At 40.3% G+C, this 19,203-nt stretch overlaps 1 protein-coding gene across 1 annotated transcript in view; it reads left to right on the top strand.

The window, feature by feature from the left end:
• MAP9 (microtubule associated protein 9) overlaps window positions 1–19,203 on the top strand; it is a 44,233-nt gene that overhangs the window by 9,193 nt on the left and 15,837 nt on the right. Inside the window, 4 exon segments of the mRNA XM_065634885.1 lie at window positions 15,553–15,728; window positions 15,731–15,897; window positions 16,766–16,862; window positions 18,141–18,569. Coding sequence (XP_065490957.1) covers window positions 15,553–15,728; window positions 15,731–15,897; window positions 16,766–16,862; window positions 18,141–18,569 — 869 coding nt within the window.

Genomic DNA, 19,203 nt, shown 5'->3' with positions numbered 1-19,203 from the left:
GGTACAGCACCCAACAGAGCTGCTTTTTGTTTCCTTTCAAAATTTATATTTGGAACTTTTTTAGAAGAAGGACTTGGTTTGTCTTGTTAGGTTTGTAATTTTGACTGACAACTGGGGTGACTTTATGATCCTCAGCATCCACATGAACATCTGCTGTTGTACATCAGTACACTTAAGGTATACAAATGCACATCAAAACTCTGTCATTTGGAGTTCCTCGCTCCTCTCCATACAGAAAATGCTACCTATATGTATGCTCTCCCTCTCCCACTGTGAGATAAAGAGCCTTAATCTTCTCCTGGGCTCTGCATGATCGTCTTTTATCTCCTTAGCTATGTTCCATATAATGACAGTGACATCACAGGGTGGCTTTTTGCCTCTGTCCACATTGCTTACAGATTAATTAATGTCCTAAGTTTAGAATGTTTAGAAGGATTTTAATTTTTACTTGGCAATTTTAGTTTGCATATAGCATTTTTATCTTTTTCTTGGGATGTATATTTTTAGATCAATGACCTTTTGCATGTATGATTCATGCGGATTTAATTTTTTCCAGCTGGTACATTTTCACTTACACTGATACAAATGCAGTGAAATTGATACTTTTGCAATGAAACCAGCCATTACACACCTGTGCTCTCAATTATTTTATTGGAAATAAATAGATTTTCTTTTCTTCTATTCTCTATTTTTCCCCAACATGTCTGTAATAACCTTTCAGGAAAAAAACTGATATAAATAAAAAGCCCAAGCACCTGTACACTAATGCCACCTGTCACAGAGCAGGAGCTATAAAGAATTCCAGATATTGAGCTCATGGGGCTGAGTCTAAATGCACAAAGAAGTGTGGATCTTATTTTCTGTGAAATGCTGTTAGGAATTTTTAAAGAGCTGGCTATATAAATCAAAAAGTAATCAGGAAATACTCTGTAAATGCAAACAAACAGATCAGTTGGCCATTATTTGGGAAGACACTATTGTTTGTTGTCTCTGAAATGTTTATAAAAATGTTATGCAAGCATTCAGATTTTATATGTATTATCAGGATAATGGTAATTCTGGAAGTACTTAGTTACTTGTTAATACCTAACGTCCACCATTAGCTACAGTACCAGAGAAAATATAGATGCATTCTTTTGGGAATGCAAACAGAATCTGTCTCCTCTTATTTGAATGACCACTCACATGCTACAAATAGTGAGCAGCCAATATGAATAGTTGCTAACCACCTACAATCTGATTTTTTCTGAAAAAAAGTATTCCACAAATACTTATGAATAATGATTACACATGTAGAAAGCAGCATTAGTTTGCACATACCTATAGATGACAAAGAACTACAATTTCAAAAAGCTGTTGGGCCAGATTCCCCCATCATTCTTGCTTACGTCAAGTGTTCATTTCTTCCACAGGTTTTCTGCTCACATCTGTGAGATCACCTTCAAAGCAAACACATAACAGAAATGGCTTTAATCTTCAGGGGAACAAAATACTTAGTGGAGAAAAATGAGACATCTTTTTTTGTAGTAATAATACTTGCTTCTGACTCTGAGCTCACACTACTCTGCATCACACAAAGCCTTAATGCAATCAATGTAATCATATTAATGCAAAATCAAAACAGGCAGTATAATACAATAATTTTAGAAGGGACCTCTGGAGGTTATATAGTCCAATCACTTGATCAAAACAAGATTCAACTTCAAAGCAAAGCCAGGTTGATGTTACATCATGTCAAAAAAGAAATTCACTTGGTGACAAAAATCATGATTGTTATCTGATACTTTAAAGTTATACCAATTATTATACACAATACCATTTAAACCACATAACTGTTCATTTTAAGGATTTTGTTTTGCAGCTTGCTTTTACCACCTTTATCAAAAGTGATTAATCATTGGCCCTTCTCACGGAGGAGAGATCATAGTTAATCTTGTCTGTGAACTTAACACCTAAAAAAACCCAAATTTTGACTGCTGAATGTGTTCAAGAGGGCTTCAGTATGGACAAAGCCAAGCAGTTTAACAAGAGCGTTGCCTAATACAAGAGAAGGGCTAAAAGCATTCCTGGGGTAATGTCTTGGACTGTTAACACTGAGCTTTCAGGCTCCGTGTTTAAAATCTTTAAAAATTCTAGAGTCTTATAAGTATTTCAGGAGTAAAACAAAACTGAAATGAAGGAGTGGGATGAAAATAAAAATAAACAGAGATCTTCGCTGTGCAAATGTAGCATCGTAATAGTAGTAGCAGCCTGACACTGGTGCTGATTAGAGCTATATTTGGTGTATAACTTACATGAAAGATGGAGCTCCAGAAATTAGAAAGCTACAGTAAAATACACAAGCTAATAAAGAAGTCATCACAGCATTAATATGAATGACCCAGAATGTTGGTGAAACAGCTAACATGAAAAACTTCCTAATATAATATTCTTAAGATGGCAATAAAAACACTAGATGCTTTATATTTGCATTGATAGTCTCAGTTTATATGTGTTTTATTAACTGAAAGAGTCGAGTCTTTGTGAATTATAAGTTAAACTATTTTAATTTCACGAATCAGAATCTCTGCCATAAAATCTAAGCTGGAGACTGAATTCTGCTGAGCTAGATCGTTCCGAATAATGAATCAGTAGCCCTACAATTAATGATTCTAATTAACAGATTAGGCCACAAAGGGATTATTGCTTTAGCAGCCACTTATGCGATCGCTGCAGACCGGGGAAATGGGCTCTGCGGGGTTGGTGCAGATCCCCACACAGACGGCCAGGAGGAGGTGAGAGGGTTTGAGGCTGAGTGCGAGGGAGCGTTTTCCTCCCATGGCCCTTCAGAGGAAGGGTGAGAGCTCCCGGGAGAGGTCCAGTCCAGCAGGTGGGCTTCCCTGGAGCAGATGAAGGCAGGAATAGTCTTCCCAGGCTGCTCTGGCGGTGGTACAGCCACACATTACTGATTGCTATTGCTTAATTACAAATTTATGAATAACAGTCTGGATGACTGTGTTTGTGATAGCAATTTAGCTCTTAGACAAGAACTTGGGGTCAGATGACAAGCTTCTTGTTCACGTGAAGTTTCGCTGGTTATTTCACCAGAACGGATGAGAGAGTAAAGCTTAGTTGTGCATCTATAAATCTTTGGTGTTCAGAGTACACAAAATGTTTGCGTGTTTACAGCATGCAAAAAATATATGATAATGGTAGAAGAGCTTCCAGTGGGTGAAAATAAAATATCAGCATTTGTCATTACTGTGGTTTAGTGATTTGCTTCTGATCAGGGATTAGAAATGCTCAGTAAGGATCTCACAGTCATTAGAGCTTCAGCTCCCTGCATTCTGTCTGAGATGGTTTAGATGTTATTATTCTTGGATTAAAGCAAAATACGTAAGGACAGATCACAACTGAGGAAGAGAAATATGCAATTTCCTATATGTAAAGTAAATAAAGGAATTTATATCTGGAAAGAGAAAAAATTTCTTTTTCATGTTCATACACAATCTTACATTGCAGATCTGGTTTTGGTCACATTAAAAACCCTTTATAGGAAAAGTTCCAAATAGCTTTGAAAAAGAAAGGCGCTTATTTTTGTGTCCTGAGTTTTCAGTCCTGTCTGGGGTCTCTACCTTCTGTTTGCGACCAGTTTGCTGGAGAGCTGTTGAAGTTCAGCTATGCATTTTTGATGTTGAAATAGTAAAATTAGCTTCCTGAGATAGCAGAAAATTAATGGGAAATGTGCCTAAATCACAGTAGTATTAATAATAATTTTAAGGACTAAACTTCACCTCGTTTTCTGTGGGTGGTCAGCAAGAAGTGTTCCTCCTCTCCTAAACCTTGCATCCTGCCTTCCTCCACTCTTGGTACAAACAGACTCTGTGTAAATAGCAAAATTCAAAAGACTGGTGAGGAGGTGTAGGGCAAGAGTTGCTCCACAGATCATGAGAAGAAGAATCCACTGAGGGCTATTAAATATAAATAGAAAGCCATCACCCATAACTCAGGAACATTCTGTACTACACACAGTTGTAGGGTGAGAAAACTTTCTGACGAAAAACGGCTATATGCTTTTGGTGCTACCAGTGACTGAGACAGGATGTTGAGGTAGATAGACCTTTGATATAATCTGATATTCATACAATTTTATTACCTCGACTGCACTAAATGAATGGTGTTGAAGAGTGTGCAACTAATGAAATACTAGAATTTACAGGAGTACCTGGATCACAACTGAAGTCTGTCGTTCCTTACCACACACGAGTCCACTGTAAAGAACCAAACTGAAAATCAGTACAAGATCCAATATTCAGTTTTGCCAGTGTAAACAGACTGGAATTAAACAAAACTCATATTATTAAAGGCATAGAACAAGTGGTTCAAATTCAGAGAAATAGTTGTTTGGCCTGTAAGAATGTTTTTAAAAGACTGATGTGTTTACTCCTTCCAAGCCCAGCACATATTTCTTGAGCGGGACATTCTGGAGAGAAATAGAGTTTATAAATATACTACGTGGTTATTATCTTTTGTGACAGGTGGACAGAAGGTCAATTACCAAAAATGTTTACCTTTATGATTTGAGAATTGGGGTTTTATGTGTATTTCATCAATGGCAGAGCTGTAAAGAGTGCTGAGGGATTTGACTTTTAAAACAAAATACAAGTTAAAATCTCATGTATTTGGAAAGGCAGCAGCATCTAGTCAAATGTCTCTGATTAATTCTATGAAGGCATGGCTTCTTTAACCTCTCTCTGAAGTTCAGTTCTCAGAAGAAAATCAAAGCCTCATGGCAAAGTCTTCATACAAAAAAAAATCTTGGGAAGAATATGGCTGGCTGATAGACCTAAAATCCTGTGTGGAAGAACAAGGCAGCGGTGGAAAGAGTTGTTTGTAAAGGCAAATGCTCTGTTGTTAGGTTCACGTGATCTCAGGAATACGCTCTGACATCCTGTGCTGTAGGAGCAGACACCTAAACTTGCCAAAAGGGAGTGAGACAACACTTTTCCGGACTTTGCTGATGAGTAAGAACAGTCTGATTATTTAATACAGGTAGAGTTCCGGGGCATCAGCTGCACCTTCTCTTCCAGATGGAACTGCAGTTCTGATCCACATTACCTATTTAAAACAGATAACATTGGAGCAATTATGACTTACATAAATGTGGTTTCTCTGTGGACCACAGCCAATTACCAGTAATGTGATACTCAGCAGAGAGGATGTACCTGTCAGTGTCTTCCTTTATTACAGATTATTTGAAAAATTGATAATAAGATCACTCAGTTTTAAGTGCTCACCACTTCCAAAGCTTCATTTTCTTAAGAAAGCCTTTGCTAAATCTCACAGAGAGATGACAAAATACTGTTCAGTGCTTAGAGGTTTCTTCCAGTAACTGGGATCTCTGCTTTCTGGGAATAACCTTGGAAACACTCTGTTGTCATGGTTAATGAATCAATTAATGTTTGCTTAGACCCTGGGTATGTTTTTATAGAAGTCGTATGACACTAAGTGGTCCTTTTCATGTGCAGGACCAAGGTTAGTTCCTTTCTTAATCTGATTATCATCTCTAACCTAGAAAACAAAAGTATTATACCTATTCAAAGACTTCATCCCAGATGCTAGCAGAATGTTTACCTAGGCATGTGCCACAAAATTAAGGATAGCAGAATCCACGTAACTCAAACTCAGTTCTCCTTAGCCTATGATCGTATTTATGTCTGCCAAACCCTGAATCTTAGAACAGTGTATGTTCTGTCAGTCCTCCTTAATAAGCCGTACATTTCATCATCGCCTCACTATAACTTGAGAGACTGCAGGCATCACAAGAATTTTTAGCACATTCTTATATCTCTTCTCACTCCATTAGAAGAAAAGAAAAATAATCTGGATATCTGAAACCTGGTTTCTAAGTACAAATCTCTACCCTTCAAAAATATCTTCAATCATTGCAAATCTTTTTAAGTAAGTGAGAGTTACAAAGTAATAAATGGTATAGGAAAAAAAATTAAATTAAAAGGGATTTAAGTACTACATCCGAGTTCAAAACACTTGGATGATTCCCCATGGAACATGATATGTTTTTTGTCCCATGTGAAAGGAAGCTAAAGCTAATTATAGAACATAGCACTGGGCAAGCAAATAAATCAAGCTTTGCACTGCTGAATTCTCGCATCTGCAAATTAACAACTATGAGTCTGTTAATGTAGAGTCTTGTTACAACAAAACAATACCAAATGTAAGTATAGTTGCTTATCTTAGGATAAGAAGATGTAATCCCAAAGGAAACGTCTACTTCACAAGAATTCATAGCCGTGGGCTAAATCACCACACACAGAAGAGTGCATTAAGAGTAGACCATTAGCTCAGTGTATAACACTTCGCAAAACCCTGCTCACAGTATCTGTGTAAAACCTGTGTATACAGCATATGATTTCAGCAGTGGAAATATAATCTCAAATACTGAGGTTGACATATTATTATATCCTCTATATTCTACATGTAGTATAATGTGCATTCAGTAACTTGCATAAATAGGGATCATACAAAAAATAATATGTAAGTATACAGACGATCATGTGTGTATATGTGTGTATAAGAGAGACAGAGAGAAACAAAGACAGAGAGAAAACCAAACAGAAACTTCCCCAGAAGATAACACTAAAATTTCCATGTAACTGAAACTGTGAAAAAAGCCTATATACTCTTTGCACATCCAAGAACCCATAGCACAGAAATGGTGCAGTCAGCTCCATTCACGCAAGCCAGCTTGATCAGCAAACTCTTTGAACATTCGCACTGAAGGATTAGTTTAAGCAATCACATTGGCCACTGGCTTGCATGGTTCTTCCACTCAGAAAAATTGCTAAATATTTGTCTGTTTGCCAGTAGTAAGCATTTTCAGGTAGAAATGGAAAAACACTATAACAGCAAAAAACATCCATCTGTGTGGAGACTGGTTTTGAGGCTGAGTACTGTACTATGCAGTATATAATTTAATGTTCATTGCAGGACTTTGCTGTAAGGCTCATTTTCCCTAATTTAAAAGGCGTGTAATATTTACTTGCTGCTAATTCGCTTGGTTGTTTGCAAGAATCATTCATTAACAGCAACATCACACTCTGTACACTTGAGATCCTCTGTAATGTCACCAGCACTGTTATTATGGGGAGGGAAGGGCACCACATGAACATAAAACTGGGACGGTTACTTTTTGTCTCCCCACTTTGAAGAAATGGAGCTCACATACAATTTTAACTCTCCCTATTTTGTTCTTTAGCTTTGTTTCTGCCTACTTGGCTATTATCTCTCAAGAGTAAGTAGGGTGGCATCATAACCCTGAGGGATGATTCTCATTACAAGATGTTTCAAGATTACTCCAGCTTTTCTCAAACTAATGCATTTAGCCTCAAGCCAAAAGAACAAAAAACCAACCACACCATCCCTCAGCCACTCAAAATCATACTTGGGTGCTTTACTCCATTGATTTAAATGTGAAACAGATAGATACCTAAATACCTTTCTGGAGCTGGATTTTTTTTTCTATATGTTGTATTTGCAACACAGGATAGCTTTCTCTAGGCATTGTAACTTCTAGTATAGCAGAGGTCAGCTGCTAAATACATATGCAGAGTTATCAACAGGATTTGTACAACATGTAGAGAAGTTTTTGCAGTCCTGACTTCATAGTCTTTTTATCCATATTGGGCAAAATTAAAGCCAGATGAGATAGCTAGCAGGGAATTGTGTAAGGGCGGCCTTTCTGCGCTCACTTAACAACTTGCCACACTAAATCCAGGCCTGGCTAAAGCCGTTCATTACACTGTGCTAAGCCACAGATAGAAGACAGGAACTCAACACCCAAAGACAGTGTTCTCACTGAGATTACTACAGCGGTAAAGAATTAGAGAACCCCTCAGCATTGCCCAAGCTCTGGACCCTTCACAGATCATTACAGACCTGCTGCTAAAACCAGCAGTGCAGAATTAGGCCACCACTGAACACTTTAAATATCTCGAATGTACGGATTAGCATATATGAAAGCCACTGCCTTTTATTGCACCAAATCCAGTTTGCTTAAGCATATATCATGGACATCGCATTACTGGAGATTTTCCTCTTTTTTTGAATGAGCTAGATGCTGCCTGGAATGTACGAAAAAGAGGGAAAAAGCCCAGGACTTTTACAAGGGCCTTCTTTCAGCAGCTGGCCACACAAATTAGAACAAGAAGTTAGAAGGAAAGAGATTGGTTTTGGTAGATCCCCACTGATTTCCAAGGATGTCTTGGTGATTTTGAAGAGAAAATGAGAAAAAAAACCTAAGTAGACGGTGCTAGACATAATCCTATTAGATCTGTAGTAGGTACTCCTGTGTAGTAAGCCATCAGCATCTGTCAGTGCCACCACTATTCAAGAGATACCGTGAAGTGAACTGTGCTGCTTATTATTAGCAGTGTCTGAGTTGCATGGTGTTTCCCTAGATGATTTAGAAATACAGTTGGCATATTTTATTTGAATTAGGTAACTGTGTATTTGGAAAAAACAAAACCAAAAACAAAACCAGAAGAAGCCTAAAAGAAAGAGGCAACAGTCTTGCCTAAGAAAAACACTGCACAATCCATTTAGCAATTTACTGCAATGCAAATGTGTCTCTCACATCATTAGCAAAAAGAGTTCTTTTGAAACATTTCAACTTCGAAAAATTGCAGAAAAAGATCAGTGTGTGATCATTACCTCATCTTGATCTGCCTTCCGTTATTCTTCCTCTACAGGAAAAAATAATGTTTTGATACAAAGCTACATGCAATTCCCAGCTGTATTTTTTCATGAAATGGCTTTCATAACTCACAGCTCTACTATCAGGAAAAGAGTTTTAGTGGCTGGGTGAATGCACTCTGCTTTGTTGATACTGCCTGTTAATTTTGCATCTAAAGCTTGCAACATTATAGAACTATAAAGCTTCAGAAAATACCATTGGTGGGAAGTGCAGTTGCTATACTATGGATAATTCATAAGCAACAGATGAAAAGGATCATGCTGGTTCCTCTCATGAAGTATTCCAGGATCTGTTTTCAACACAGGGAGCCCAATGATTAAGTAGACAGGTAAGCAGTCAGGTGCTTAGATAGATGTTGTGGTATGAATTTATGTGTATGCATATATGGGTTTACTGTCAGGTTGCAAGTAGTTTTTAAACCACTTGTTTCAACATCAGGAAAGAGTAGGTTCAGCATCAGCCACTGTCCTCTTAAAGGTACATGTATTGAAATGAAGAAATTAAAATTGGTGATGAAAGTTCATGTTACAAATGGTCCTACAGATATGTTTTTAAAATACCATTTTCAAGTATTAATCTTTGTTTGTAATGCTTCAGTGTGTTGGGTTTGTACCTAGAAATGTTTGCATGCACCTCAGACATTTAGAACATATACTTGTGGCATAAGGCATTGCTGGCAAGAGATACCAGTGTTACTGCTGACTGAATTTTCTTCAGGAATGGAACAGTGCAGCTGTTAGCATGACCCCACAGTACCAAAGCTAAATAGCTCTCCTTCCCACTTCCCCAAACAGCCTGGGTGGTCCTATGTAACAGAAAATGCAATTTCCATCACATAATATAGAACTACACATGCATGAAAACTTACTCAGAGGAGGCACCATCTCCTTCCTGAAGAGTACAGAGTCAAAAATACTCTCAGATAAAGAGCTCAGTTATCCTCTCCCACCCCGTTGTGCTGTTTCCTTCCCACCACGTCCAGCCCAGATCCTTCTGCACTGAGATGCTGCTATTCTCTCCCTTATTCCCTCCTGTGACAGAGGTTGGGCACTTGGATCCTCTCCCACCCTCTATGGGTCTCTGGACTGCCCATTAGTTTCCGTTTGGGATTTTCCTCTGACAAAAGAGGCTGAAGAGCCCTGGCACAGAGAACCAGGCTTAGGGTAGCTTTAGATAATCCCCTAAACCGATGACTAATCAATTTGAAAAAGAAATAGTAAATGGAAAGATCACTGGAAGCACAGATTTGGGTTGATGACATTTGCTGTTAAACCAAAGCTCAGTAATCTTAACAGCTGCAAAATTTCAAATCAGTTACAGGGGCTATAAACTAAGTCACAAGACGGAAGGAAGGAAGGAAACATGGAGAACAAGAAAAGATGAACTGTTAAGCTTCTTTTGCAAATACGGAGTTTGATTTAATGTTCCAGATTACTAAGTTGGATTATTTGATTCCAAGTGCTGGGGTTAATCAACACTTTTTAACAAGTCTGAATGAAATGTTCTTTCCATAGCCCTTGTAGAGATGACATAAAAGTACACAACAATATTAATAGTAGGGCAAGTCAATATAATCCTTAATCCACAAGAAAAATATAGCGTAGCACGGTCTCCATAGGAACTACACAAAGTCTGGAGCTTGTATTCTGCAGGTCTCTCTGGTGTCGCCACTGTAGAGCTGAGCCTGCAGCCCCTGCCATGCCCAGTGGACACATGTTGGCTGGCCTAGAAAGGGGAAAAGGGTACAAAAGTGTCCTCCCTTAAAATGGCTCTCTTTTACAGGAGCAGCTAAGTACAGTGCATCTGAAGCTAAGAAAACCAGGGGACCAATCTACAAGTTCTTCAGTGATCTACCCCTTTATATACTAAACAGGAAACAGGAAACGCCCAACTAGATGTTACAGTCACCTACATATTTCTTTGGAAGTGGGTCTGTTGTAGTTATCTCTACTGTGTTATCATAAATACACTTGTTGCCTGTAGTGTATGGAGAAAAAATGCCATGGAATGGATCCTTTACTAAAAAAAGAACCACAAAGGGCAGCCGTTAGCAAATGCTTAAACCTTTTATAGACCAGTGAAACACCATGGATGTTCTTCAGATCCTTCTGCTTCCTGTGCAACACTGCCTCTGATGGGTACCAGCTCTCACTTAGGATGTCTGAATTTTTTTTACTGGGTAGGAGCATAAGCTAGTGAAAACTAGACTATAGAAATCCTCTGAAGTTACACCAAAATAGAATTTTTACATGTCTTTGTGTCACTAGCACAGCTCCTGCTCCTACATACACAAAATGAGGGTAATAATTCCGTCAATTATAAATTTTAAAAGATTAAGCAATACAGTCAGTGTGCTCTCAATGGGCCTTAGTTTTGCTACACTTACTCAAGTAATCATACATCTTTACTTGCTGAAGCTACTTGCATCATAAAGTTCTATTTTCATTAGGATAACAACAGCAAGATCAGACCTGGCACCTCTGTTATCCTTTAAATCTTCTTGCCCTTGCGTAACTAGAATAGCACTGAAAATTAAAAGGAGACAAGGGAGGAATATAGACGCAAAGAGCAGGAGCAGACATTGTTATTGTCGGTGAGAATTAGTCAGTCAATCTTTCTGACCACAAAGCAATTTAATTTGGCCTTTTACTGCATCCATTTTCTCTGATTAATTTTAATGATGTCAGACTTCTTGTCCCTTGGGGCTGGAAGGCTGCGGGACATTGTCCAAGTCTTCCACCCAAGGCCCTGCGTCCGCCTCGCTGCTGATCCTGCAGGTGGAAGCAGCTGGAGTCCTGACACTTCTCAAACACGCAGGTGAAAACCTGACAAGCGTTCTTCCTCTCCCCATGAAATGTGCCATAACATTAAAGGCCTGATTTACTGCTCAGCACTTAACAGCTGTTGGCTTTTCCTGACAGAATTAGACACAGCTACAGAATTAGACACAGCTAAAGAATTAGGCACAGATGTCTCGACAGGGAGAGATGTTTAATGAAATTGCAGGTCTGCAAGGTTTCTATCAAAGGTGTTTATTCAACCAGAGCTCACATCTGCAGGACTTTAAAGAAAAACGTTTCTATATACAAAAGATAGCAGGAGCTTGAATCATTTGCACACAAAATGACTCCACTTGATGTGAGAAGGTTTGCATTTTCTGACTCCCCTTACAGGAAGTCTAATCTGCTGTCACCAACACATACAAGCGTTGCCTGTTTGAAAAGTTCATTGGCTGTTATTAAGACCAAACACAACACTGAGACAGCTGTGTCTCATTCTTCTGTGTTCCAATGCATTTCCTTAAAATCACATCGAGTACTACTAACAAAAAAAGGCAGCTTAAAAAATAAAGCTTAAAATAACTTTAAAAAGACAGGAGCCTTCCCCCACACACACACCTTTTTTCCTTTTTGAATATCTACCTCCATCTGCTGCTTCTCATTCTAATGCTCAGGAATAAATTAACCAGTCAGGAATATATGCATTTTTCATAAACCGCTATATAAATTAAGTTGTCTTAAATTTATTAATCTTAATCAGCCCCTTCTGTTGGCCTAGTTTTGCAGTCTGTTCCTTCAACATCTATGTTTACTTCTGTATATATTAAATCCATTAAATCCAAGTTCCCTGGTAATATGCCTGAGAGCAAGAATCTGCTAAGAGAAGCTTGCATACCTCCTTATCCTGACAGTGTCTTCTTCAACTACTTACAAGTCAGGATCAAGATATAAAAGTGAGAGGATGAATCTGACGACAACATGGGTTTCTACCTGATTTCCATGACAGCACATTTATAGATATCACTAGCTGAGATAACAAAGGTCAAGCGCAGCTCAGAGGTGTCTGTAGTGGATGACTTGCAGTGTAGGCATGTGACTTCCCCAGCCCATATAACCCAAAAGGTATAAAGTTGATTATATTTCTGGTTTTACTTCCAGACAAGCAAAAAAACCGAACAGCATATTTTGGCAGAACAGGCATAGCCCTGCAAAATATTGTAGAATACACTGTAATAGATGATTTCATATGAACTGGGAGGAAAATGTGAGAAGATAAATTTTTAATGTTTGTGCTTGAAAATGTCTGGGAGAGTGACCCACAGGTAAAAGATCTCAGTGTTGTTTAAAATTGAAAAAGCTACTTGACCCCTTGACTATGTTACTCTGCTAAACCAATGCATATGCAAAATCCAAGAGCCAGATGCACTTGTAGCCAAATATCTAATTCCCAGTGATGTCAAGAACAGGAAGAGTCATTCATTTATGAGTGGAGACCCTTACAACCAACACCAAAAATAATTTTCTACAGGAATGTACACTAACTCGGGCATTTTGTCATGCCGTTAAGTCTCCTTTCAAGTATAACTTTTGACTTTGGGAAGGAATACCAAAGTAAGCAGAACACCATTTCTCTCGAGTAAGGGCTTTTATACACTTGAGGTATATAATTTTAGAATCTTTAATCTATGTGTCATTTGTTCAAAGGAAACCTTGAACTCAATCTTACAAACTGTAGCCGCATGAATAAAATAAATCACTTCTGGAAATTGTTTATATGCATATGAGCCAGCCATCCGAAAAACTCATCATACCTGACTGATTTCTGAATGTAACATCCAATTGCAGACTGCATTTTTGATGCTTGTTTTAAAAAGCTTCTGGGCATGGCAGAGATTAACATGCATTTGGGCAGCAGAATTAAATATTACCTCTAAATTTATTTTAGCCAAATTAATATAATTGCTGGGATTATTTAGAGTATTTTTCTCAATGCTCCATGTATACTTGAGAGAAAAAGAGCAACTTCACCTTCAAACATACATTTCATTGCCCAGTTCATACTTGTGATACATTCACCAGTTATTGATTAAAAAACAGATTTTAATCCTCATTTTCATGCCATGAAATCTTCTGCTTTTTGTTCTCAATAAGCCTTCATATTTAATTTTTTAAGCAAGACTTTTAAAAGCCTTTCTATTTATACTCAGAGCCCTACATTCATATTTAGGCATAAATCCCATTCACATCAGGAGGTCTCGATGAGAATTTTGCCTGAGGTAAGACTAGAAGATGCAAACCTGATGTTCATTTGTTTTGACAAAAACATCTTCACACATTTTGAGTTCTTCAGTGCTAACAGTATTGATTTTTTCTTTTTCACATTCCACCAACCCAGTCCATTGAATATTTAATAATACAGGTGATGTTAGGTCTGATTATCTGACTCATGTAGACAACATAATAGTTGAAAACAAAACTTTGTCCTTCTATATAGTGTATGCAAGGCTGGAACATTGATCTAAATGAACACAATGTCTTTTAAAAAAATCCCATATACATCAGCGGTAATGTAAAAGAAGCTAGAATAAAGTGGACATTAAAAAAAAAAATTAAATTTTTAAATATTTTGCTGCCACCTTCTGGAATTTAATAAAATGGGCAGCTCAAGTGTTTGTAACATGGACATAATTTAGCTTTTAACAGGAATTGCTAATTACACAGAAAGAATACATATATTTTGACTTTATTTAAAAATTCTAAACAAGTATGTCCAATTTCATGTTTCACAGAGAGATGGAATAGCATAGATTCAAATTTAAGACTTTTGTATGTGAATACAGTAGAAAAAATGTGCATCAAGCATAACTCTCAACAAATAGGCATGAATAATCAGGAGATCAAGCATTAACTGGTCATAAAGAAATATAGGTAAACAAAGCAAGGAGCTGCTCACAGATGATACCTAAATATCAACAATGTTTCACAATTAATTGTTAGTTTAAACCCAAGGTTACTCGTTAGAACTCAGGGCCTCTTTCCCTCAGGTGCGTTGTGGCCTTTATGTAACTGCATTGCTTTTAAAATGTAACCCCACATAAATAAACAAGAGGCAAGCAAGTCCTAAGGCTATGGGCTCTGTCCTACGTAGTGTCTCCCTGTTTCTGTCAGAGAGATTTCCTTGTGCACAACATGTAAAAATGTAAGGTGTTTGGGGAAGGTTAATATATGCAAATATAACACCAGTACAGAGAGCATGTCAGAAGTTCTTTATTATCACTATGACAACTGAAGCACTTAATCTTATTTTAGAAAATGGGTGATCACAAGCAGTTAAACCGGAGGAAGAACAGAGTTGTCTGTATCTGTACATGGTCCTGAAGTCAACAGTTTTCTTTTGATGCACGAGATCAACATTCCCAGAGCGTCCCGGGGTTTGGTGGCCTCCATCACTGCTCACACAGCGGGCAGCTGGTCTCCAGGACAGCCAGCTCTGCAGGGACCGGCGCTGCTGGGCGAGGCGCGAGGTGCGTGCTGCTCGCCAGGTGTGCTGCACAGCCACCTCTGGGCGGAACAAGGAGTGTGAGGAGGTGGAAGCACCAGGTGATTTACTTTGACACCACCGCCATTCCTTCATCTCTAAAAATTCATTCAGATTAATGCGCAGGTGCTATGAGACTTTGGAGAGCACTTGAAATGAGGTTGTTCCTTATGGAAAGCGTTGTACACGTCAGCACTTAAATCCCCGAGTGGGAAGTTTGGGGCAATTAACTGACCATAAGAGTGGGGTTGATGAACCTGTTGTCACTCTTGTCTCCTATTGCGATGGTATGCCCTGAGTGGCATACATGTCCATGTATCTGCCTTGTGGTAACAGCTATGTGGGTTACATGTAGGATAAGAGCGTAAATAATAAATCCCGTCATCTTCAGTTGGCTTCTGGAGGGCATGGGCGAAGCCTCACTTTGGCCCAGGTAAGAAAGTTGCTCAGGGCTGGCAGAAGGCCCCAGTTTTGACGCATAGATGCGCCTGCACACCGCCGTCCCCTAACAGCTGTGCGTGTGCCGATGGAAAACAGAGGGACTCAAGGTTTGGGGTGAGAGGCTGGAGCTCACTGGACTCGGCTCAAGAGCAGGGCGCCACGACCGCCCCTTCCCACCCGCTCGAACGTGCAACCCCCCCCAGCCGGCAGGCCCGGGCCGCCGCCCTTTATCCGGCGGCGTTGCCAGGCGACGGGCGGGGCGGCGCGCGGGGCAGTCGCAGGTCCGGCCGGCGGGCGCAGGCGCTGCCAGGCGGGCTGCAGGGGCCGCCGCCATGCCGAGGAAGGGCAGCGGCCGCCGGGCCGTGGGGCGGCGCAGCGCGTTGCAGGTGAGCGGCGGCGGCGGCGGCGGCGGCGGCGGCGGCGGCGGCGGCGGCGGCGGCGGCGGCGGCGGCGGCGGGGCCCGGGCGGGGGGCGCCGCGCCGGGGCTCGGGGAGCGGTGGCGTTCGTGTGCGAGCAGGTTTCCGCGACCACGAGTGACGTGCTGTCAAAGGCAACACACGGAAAAAACAAAGCCGATTCGCGCTCCAGATGAAGGCGGGGAAGCAGGTTTGCCGCTGCGTGGACACGAGGAGCTGCTCCCCGTGCGTAACGTCGCCCTAAGGCGGGAACGGCCTGGGCTCCCCCGTCCTGACGGTGCCGCCAACGGGGCTCTGGCCGAGCACCGGCAGAGCACAAAACCCGTGTTCGTGTGGAAGAACCTGCCCTCAAGCCCGCAGTGGTGTGTGGCTCAGGGTCGGGAGACACTGCTGCATTTCATAATGTGTTTTTAACCTGTAAGTAAGGCCAGTTGCTTTCAGAACCCGCGTAAAGGCGGCGCGTCTGTGATGCTGTGCGGCAGAGAGTCCAGAATACCGGTGGTGGCTTCTGTGGAGTTCTTCCATTGTTTCGGACCCGCCACCTGCTGCAGGTTCTTGTACCACAGCAGTGGGTGAAGCGGCAGCCCCTGGTCCCCGCTGACACCGTGACTGCGCAGGCCCCTCTGCTGTGCTCTTGCCCATCAGAACATGTAACGGGGGGGGGGAAGGCGTCACACAGTGTGTCACATGGTGATACTTACCCTTCACAATAATTTTCAGTTAAACGGATTAATCTCTGTTGCTCAGTTTTACTGATGTACGTGTGGGAGGGAGGAATTGGTGCTCGACTTGAAGAAGTGAATCTTCTGTGTAAAAGTTATTTGTGAAACCGTTTCAGGGTGAGCGACAAAAGGCACTCTCTGCTCATGCAGCAAGGGAGCAAACAGCCGAATACTCAGATGACTTTGAGAGTGACAAAGATGGCACGTTAAACGGTAAGAGAGAATTAAGTATTTTTCTTAGGGTTCTTCCCTTTTTAAAGTCATTACTAGATCACAGAGAATCTTAGTGAGTCAATATGATTTAATGTTCCAAGATTTCATGTTTTAGCAACTTCTAAATCACTTGGTCCTCCTCTTCCAAGTTGGGAGCAAGAGTCCCAGTGGAATCAGTGGTGGTGCCAACCTGCCAGACCAGACAGTCAGTGCTGTTTCCTACAGTTGTGATGCCCAGTTTTACTCCTTGGCCGTATTGCTTCTCTACACCTGGCTGAGACAGTAGCGCACAGTACTGTGAATGGAAGTGGACACGGGCAGAAGGGAAGCGCTGTTGTCGTCTTACTGTTTTCCCAGTCTGGACAATCAGCGAATAAGGGCTGCGGGACACACTGCAGAGCGTTCTTGCCTGGCAGTGTACACAAACCAGGAGCAAGTCTGATCTGGCTGTTTTTTCTTGGGCCAGGATGCATTTGATATTTGCTAATGTTTACGTTAAGTTTAACGAGATTGGCCGAATGGCTCTTCTTCCTCTTTATATGGTGCTGCATGTTAAGGGAAATAAGAATCTTAAATCTCATAATGTATTTTTAAAAGGACTTCTGTGTCCTGGTTTTCATTCAAATCTGAAACATCTTTTGAAAGTTCATGGGATGCTTTAATTTCCCTTTTCCAAAAAGATTTTTAAAAAAGCTCCTCCTGCATTAAATATGCTACTCAGTTGCCATGACATTCTTTTGTCATCTTCCTGAAGCATTTGAACTCTGAAATAAAATCAATTAGAAATAACAGGCTACAGGAAGATAAAACTATGATTGTTAAACATGTGAACCTTAGCATTGGAGCAGGTATCTCCCTTGAGTATCTTCTAGTAGATTTCAGATAGGACAGAAATGAATAGAATAGAAGGGGAGGTTGGATTCTGGTAAGGAAAGGTGCCTAGCTTTGTTCTTGTTGACTTGCTTCCACTTCTCATGGCCTTGGAAACATAGGTGTTTAAAAGGGTTTTAAATTGCATGGCAGATAAGAATTAACCATGAATATTTGAAATATTTTCTTTGGATCTGGTCCATGGAAACAGATGACAGGAAAGGAAGTAGAATAAAGATCTAGTTTGGTGGCTTTGCATAGATCAGAGGTGTGGAAAGAGAAGTGCTCAGAAGCTTTAAGTCAGGAGAGTGTTATACGAAAGATACTTTTAAATAATAGAAGATGTAGTTTCTCTGACCCCTTTTTTCTACTTCTCTCAAATGGAAGTTGATAATGTGCTGTTTTCAGGTACTGGAAAAGAACTTAATGAAATGAATTCAGGTGCTGAAAGCACTAAGAAATCGGTTGCTGTTGACAGTCCTCCCTCAGATGATTATGCTTCGCAAAAAGCAGCAGATTTGGAAAAAGAAGCTGCTGATGACTCGACTTTATCCTTTCATGAAAAGAAGCTTCCCCAAACGATGCTTTTAGAAAGTGAAAACATACAGGATGACAGAAAAGATGGTGAAGAAGAGTGTTTGGAAAGTCAAAATGAGGGTGATAACAGAAAAAATAATCAAGAGTGTTCAGCTGCTGAAGAAGCACCATGTGGTAATGGTGAAAGTCAGCACTGTAATGACTTACCTATTTGTGAACTACAGAAAAAAAGAAATCAAGAGAGAAACAAACCAATACCAAAGCCACGAGAGCGCAAAACAAGAAATGCTTCAGCATCAGGTGAAAAGAAAGCATTTGAATGTTGTTGCTCCTACTTGCTCAGCCATATTACAATATTTTAAAGTGTTGTAATTTGGGTTATTTTCTGTGTTAAGTATCGGATGCTTTGGCTTGCAGGGAACCTATTCAGTATTCTTCTAAAAAGACACGTTTTGATAACCTCCGGCTGCCGGGGGTGAACTGAACCAGTGTGGGTCAAGTAGCAGGAGGCTCCTATTTGCCTTTTCCTTTCAGGAGATGAAAAACATCTGTTTGGGTACTGAAAGTCCAGCTGTCTATCAGTGCATGTCCATGGAAGGTGTGGTAGGGCTACAGAGTTGCCTCCTCTGCAAATGTATAGTGCAGAAAGCCATATGCACACAGTGTCCACAACATCCGTGTACCTTGTAATGGAAAGGTCCTTAAACAGGCACCCTTTCTCTTTGACCACTGAAGTTGGACCACAGTGTTCGCAAATAGCCTGTTCGAGTCGTGATGCTGTAGTGTAATAGAATGTCAGAAAATGAGCTGTAACCAAAACATTTATGAACAGTAGACTTCTTATCATCACAAAGTTAAAATGATCTTTGGCTTCGAAGATTCTGAGCCGTTTTGGATGTATAGTCAAAACATGTAAAAAAAGAACTTTAATGTT

The sequence above is a fragment of the Caloenas nicobarica genome, chromosome 4 (genome assembly GCF_036013445.1).
Source record: "Caloenas nicobarica isolate bCalNic1 chromosome 4, bCalNic1.hap1, whole genome shotgun sequence".
NCBI classification, from domain to species: Eukaryota; Metazoa; Chordata; class Aves; order Columbiformes; family Columbidae; genus Caloenas; species Caloenas nicobarica.
This window is presented reverse-complemented; position numbering and strand designations above follow the sequence as displayed.